Source organism: Amblyomma americanum, chromosome 3, assembly GCF_052857255.1.
Source record: "Amblyomma americanum isolate KBUSLIRL-KWMA chromosome 3, ASM5285725v1, whole genome shotgun sequence".
NCBI classification, from domain to species: domain Eukaryota; kingdom Metazoa; phylum Arthropoda; class Arachnida; order Ixodida; family Ixodidae; genus Amblyomma; species Amblyomma americanum.
In genome coordinates, this window is record NC_135499.1 from 105,652,759 (window position 1) to 105,658,143 (window position 5,385).

Genomic DNA, 5,385 nt, shown 5'->3' on the forward strand with positions numbered 1-5,385 from the left:
CTGACGAACAAGCGTAAACCGTCAGCGGTCACGAAATGTCCTGCTGACGTGCTTTATCAAGAACCAAAACCTGACGAAGTTATCAGTTCCCAATTTCACATGTTTTCCGAACAAAATCAGTTGGAAGAATGCGCTTAATTGCGTTTTTCGTTTCCCAACTCCCTCCCTTCATGGTTCTACGGTAAAGAGAACCATACAGATGCCTAAAATAACACTGTAGCTGCAGATATTGAACGGACGAGGCTTATAAGCTGGGCGGCTTCTAAGCTGCGATAAGATATGCGCCGCCCAAAAACAATCAAGTATGGTTCGCTGCCTCTCATTGTCGCCGTTGGAAGATAGCGCCGTCGCAATTAGCACAGACTTGACAAATAGAGAAGCATTCCACCTTCAGCCTGTGACAGCGCGAAGCCGCGGGCGTTCCACCACGATGTACAGCGTGGGCTTTAACACGCTCCTCGTGAGGCGCTTCGCGACTCTGTGCTCCCTCCTGTTCAAGGGCAAAAAAGCGGTGCTGCTCCTCGCTGGTTTAATGTTCGTCGTTGTCACTTATGAGTTCATCTCGTACCAGGTGGGCCTCATCAGCAGCCGTTACTACCGGGTGCTCCAGGACAAGGACCTGCACGGTTTCTGGATCCAAACTGCCCTCGCACTCAGCCTTGTGTTCGCCATATCCATGACCAGGGCCCTGCGGACCTTCCTCGCATCGACCGCCGGCGTGCACTGGCGCAAGCTTATCACCGCAGATCTGCACGGACTCTACTTTTCGGGAAAGAACCACTACGACGTGAACGTCGTGGAAGGCGGATTACTAGACAATGCCGACCAGCGGATGACGCAGGACGTTGACCGCTTCTGCAGGACGCTGGCCGAGACGCTGCCGCCGGCGCTGATTGCTCCGTTCACGGCCGGTTACTACAACTATCAGGCGTACGTGGCCACCGGCTGGATAGGCCCGGTGTCCACGATCGTTTTCTTCCTCGTGTTCACCGTCATCAACAAGTTCCTCATGGCGCCGGTCGTCCCCCGTGTCTACCAGCAACAGAAGCAAGAAGGTCAGTTCAGGCACACCCATGCGCGCATCAGGGACAACTCCGAGTCGATCGCCTTCCTGGACGGCGAACCCGTGGAGCAGAAGAAGGCAGACGACATTCTGAGCGACGTGGTCAAGGCTCGGCAGTCCGTTGTGAACAGGGAGTTCCCCTTGAACTTCGGTATTCATCTCTTCGACTACACCGGTGCAATCCTGAGCTTGCTAGTCATCGCCGTGCCCATTTTCAACGGCGTGTACGACTCGCTGACGCCCGGTGAACTTTCGCAGCTCATAAGCAAAAACGCGTTCGTGTCTATCTATCTCATAAGCTGTTACAGCAGCCTGGTCGACCTGTCTGGCAACGTGGCAGTTATCGCGGGAAACACGCACAGGATCATGGCCCTCCGGGAAAAGCTGCAGGCTCTTCGTGAACAACTACGTTACACGAAGTGCGACGAAGCTGGCATCCAAAAGGGTCCCGATGACAGCGATGATGGCAGGCCGGCGGTCGAACTCCAGGACGTGACGTACAGCTCACCGCGTGACGGTGGCGTTCTAGTAGAGAAGCTGAAGTGGATATTGGACGACAAGCGAAAGGCGCTCATCACCGGTGCGAGCGGAAGCGGCAAGACCACGCTGCTGAGAGTCATCAAGGGTCTGCGGAACGTCGACTCCGGATCTGTGCGCGTGACGAACGCTCACTCACTGGCGTTCTTCCCGCAGTCGCCGTGGCTGACGTCGGGCAGCCTCCGCAAGCAGATCCGCTATCCTTCGGACGAACGCCACGAAGAAACCGCTGACGAAGACGCCGAGGAAGCAGAGATGGTCGCGTTACTGGAGCTCACGGGCCTCAAGCACCTCTTGGACAGCGCGAATAATCTGGACAGTGAAATGGACGCCGCGTGGTACGACACGCTGTCTCCGGGAGAGAGGCAGCGACTCAGCTGGGCTCGCCTGCTGTACCGACGGCCAAAGCTCGCCCTGATGGACGAAGCGACCGCCGCCATAGACCATGAGCTCGCGTCTACGTTATATGCTGAGTGTGAGAAACGAGGCATCAATGTAGTCGCCGTGAGCTACGAGCGCAAGATCGAAGGATGGGAGCCCGACATGGTGCTCCAACTGCGAGGAACGGACGGCTACTGGACAGTCTCGTAGATGCTGGCATCACCTTCAGAACATGCATGACAGTATTGCTTGAGGCTGATGAAATGTGTATAACTTTTGTGTGCGATAAACATGTGGCGCCCCTGAGCGGATGTGCGGCAGGAGACATGTGCGTCATCCGGTAATTTTTAATATATTCTCCCGAAATTCTCTCATAACGAGACAGCTGTTCATGGACATTCATTTCTTGCTTCTAAAGCCACGTTTGGTATACCTAACAACTATTTAGTCCGTAAAGTTGCAACTAAGGCCGCAAAACGGACAACGGCGCAATAACTGGAGTCCTATTTCATGGCGTGCGTATCGATCTTGTCACAAAGTTACTGTGGCCCCGTGTAGTCCGAGCACATAATAAAATTGCAGCCCGTATTAATCCCATCCTACAAAAATGTAGTCCTGTCTAGCGCTATCTACGCAGTTGTCCAAAATTTTCTACATAATATCAATCCCTTTCAAAAATGCGTAATTGCCCTCGTACTTTGCCATTGCAACTGTCAAATATTGTGCCTTTCACTCCATGGCTTAAAGCCACGGGTGGCGGAGAGGTTTTAGGCCCCGATTCTTAGGTAGGGACCTAGCGCGTCAGATCTCCACGCCTTTCTTCGGCCTGTGACCAAAAAAATGCGCAGTACATAATTGTAAACACGTTTTGCCTCATTTGCTTTCATAGTCGAGGCATTAAATAGACAGAAGCGAATTGATAATTTCAACGCCAGTGATTTTAAATGCACACGCTTACTTCTTTCTCTGTGAGATGGCCCCGGACACGCTTCGTGATGGCTGACATGCGGGCGCGGTGTCCACGACATATATGGAGAAACTCAACTATTTTCAACAAGACCTATGTGATAGATCCCCGGCCCTACCTTTTACTGTACACTCGAAACACGAATACACCTATGTGGGAGTAAAAAAGAGTAAGTTACCCTCCAGCGGACACCCTTTTTGTTAAAGGCAGAAGAGGAGAGCTTACTCCCTTTTTTATTCCTTTCTGTTAGAGTGTATCGGGAGACCCTGTTCCAAGAGAAGTGAAAATGACTTCTTGCTTGCGTCAGTGGTACATTGGTGTCATGCGATGTCACCCAGTGAACCCGCCTGCGGGTTTCTCACGCGCTGCCGTTAACCGCGGAAAGCAGTAAAAAGGGGACAAGAGAAGGATTGGTAAAAAGAATAACATTTAGGGCTTTACCGCTGTGTTTTTGCGAACGTTGTGTACGATTCACTAGCATCTTGCGCATCTCTATACGAATGCAAGCAATAGAAAGTTTCAGTCATGCCCTTATTTTTTCCTTTTTTCAAACGGTGTACTGTATTTCGTTCGCTAAAAGTACCCCTTGGCTCCCACTCCTCGTATGCGCAAGCTATGATGAGCAAGTTGATGGCGACATGTACATACAGCTTAATTTCACCTGCCCTTATAGCATCGTGTGAATTCATGCGCAGTGTGCACGATGGAAGATTCTGGACGCTTTCTGGGAACAGCCATGGCATCCGGCCTCGTGGCTCGGTTCCAAACCTCCTACCCACATTATATACTGCACCTCGTGCTCTTCCGATGATGATTACCAAAGCGGACGGCCGAATTCGAGCAAACAGTAAATACGCGTCAGCAACAAAGTTCGGAATGAAATAACGTGCTGCCGCCATTTAGGCTATTCATTCACGTGTTAAATGAATTACTATCATCACCAAGGTCACAAGCTTGACTCCCAGTACCATTAAAATCTCACCACGCCACTCCATTTGAATCACTCGTAGCAAAAGCGAGTTGAAAACTTGGCCTTCGACGTACTTCTTTCCTGGAAAACAGGGGGAATTTTCCTATACACTTTCTGGTCCACAGCGAAGAAGAACGGCTTCTGAAAAGTCCTACCTGAAGGGGTCCGCATCGCCATTAGCTAGATCTTTAAGCGCCAACTACCGTCGCCGTAAGTAAAATGCACGCAAAAACGCCTTCAATGCCTCCAATGCATACCCGCATCAGCGGAACGTGTCGCTAAATATAATGCAATTATCGGTAACCGAAACCCTGGCCATTAAAAGCCTTTGAAAACACTGACTAAAAGTGTATAGGATACGAGTGAGTACGTATAAATGATATTAAGTAACCATATTCCGTATTGATTTTTAATTTGCTGTAAAAGACTCAAAACCTTTTTTTTCTTTTTCAGGGCATTTACTGATCATTCAGGCAGACAATGCCCTGAAATTATTAGCAATTAATGTTAAATCTGATATATACGTGACTAACTGGTTTTTTACACATCAGAGGCAACGCAAACTACCAGGGAAGTCAGTCGGATGAATTAGCATAACATGGCTCGAATGCTGTCGCGCGCACATTCAGTTCAAAAGGCGGTGGCATTGCTCGTGCCAACTGAAAAAAATTCCTTCGGTATGCAATTCACTGGATGACGGAACCGCAAAATGGCGATATAAAATTGAGATTGGACAGCAAATAAGGTCTTCTACAAGCGCAGACGAAGCCCGACAAGCCCAACGGCGATATCACTCGACTGTTGAAAGTGCCTGTCCGAGGGACACCGCACTCGCGTAACGCCTTCTCTTATGTGTGCGAGCGATGCACGCTTTCACCCAAGATAAGTCAAAAACGGAAGCCTTGTATCACATCGGCTGATCTCTTACTCCGTGCAACACAGAATAAACATGGTCTACGAGCACAAAGTTAGCATTCATGTATAGGCTGCTTCAAAGAGCAAAAAAAAAATTGCTGATGGCCTGGCTCTGTTACGCCAGGATATACGTAGCGAAAGCGCGGAGACTTCTGCATCGGAAGAGTGCATTCACTATAGATGCGCCCTTATTCATGGTTAAAGCTTGAGCCGTCGTGGCGGAGTGGCCGCGTCTCTGCCTAAAATGCCAAAAGCCCTGGTTCGAATCAGAGCCTCGGCACGGGTTTTTTTATTGTTCAGTGAGTGTGCGGGGGGTTTCAGTGGCTCTTATAGATGACGCCACCGAATACGTTGGTTAGCGGTTAAGCGCAGGCTCTGTTAAGGCGCGTTTATACTCCGGCGTAACGCGCGCTGCGCGGTGACTTCACGTCGGCGAAAGCGAGACCCTCTATACTAGAACTGCGCTTGACCGCAGACGCGTTCGACGGCTTCGGCGCACTCTGACCGCACTGGCGGACACTTGGAACAAGTCTCTATTTCGCGCCGAGTATG

The 5,385-nt window shown here is 50.4% G+C and overlaps 1 protein-coding gene across 1 annotated transcript; it reads left to right on the plus strand.

Annotated features, from left to right (window-relative positions):
- Positions 1-377: 377 nt before the first annotated feature.
- LOC144124790 (lysosomal cobalamin transporter ABCD4-like) lies at positions 378-3,324 on the plus strand. The gene has a single exon (XM_077657666.1). The coding sequence runs from the start codon at positions 431-433 to the stop codon at positions 2,189-2,191; it is 1,761 nt and encodes a 586-aa protein (XP_077513792.1). The 5' UTR covers positions 378-430; the 3' UTR covers positions 2,192-3,324.
- The last annotated feature ends 2,061 nt before the right edge of the window (positions 3,325-5,385 follow it).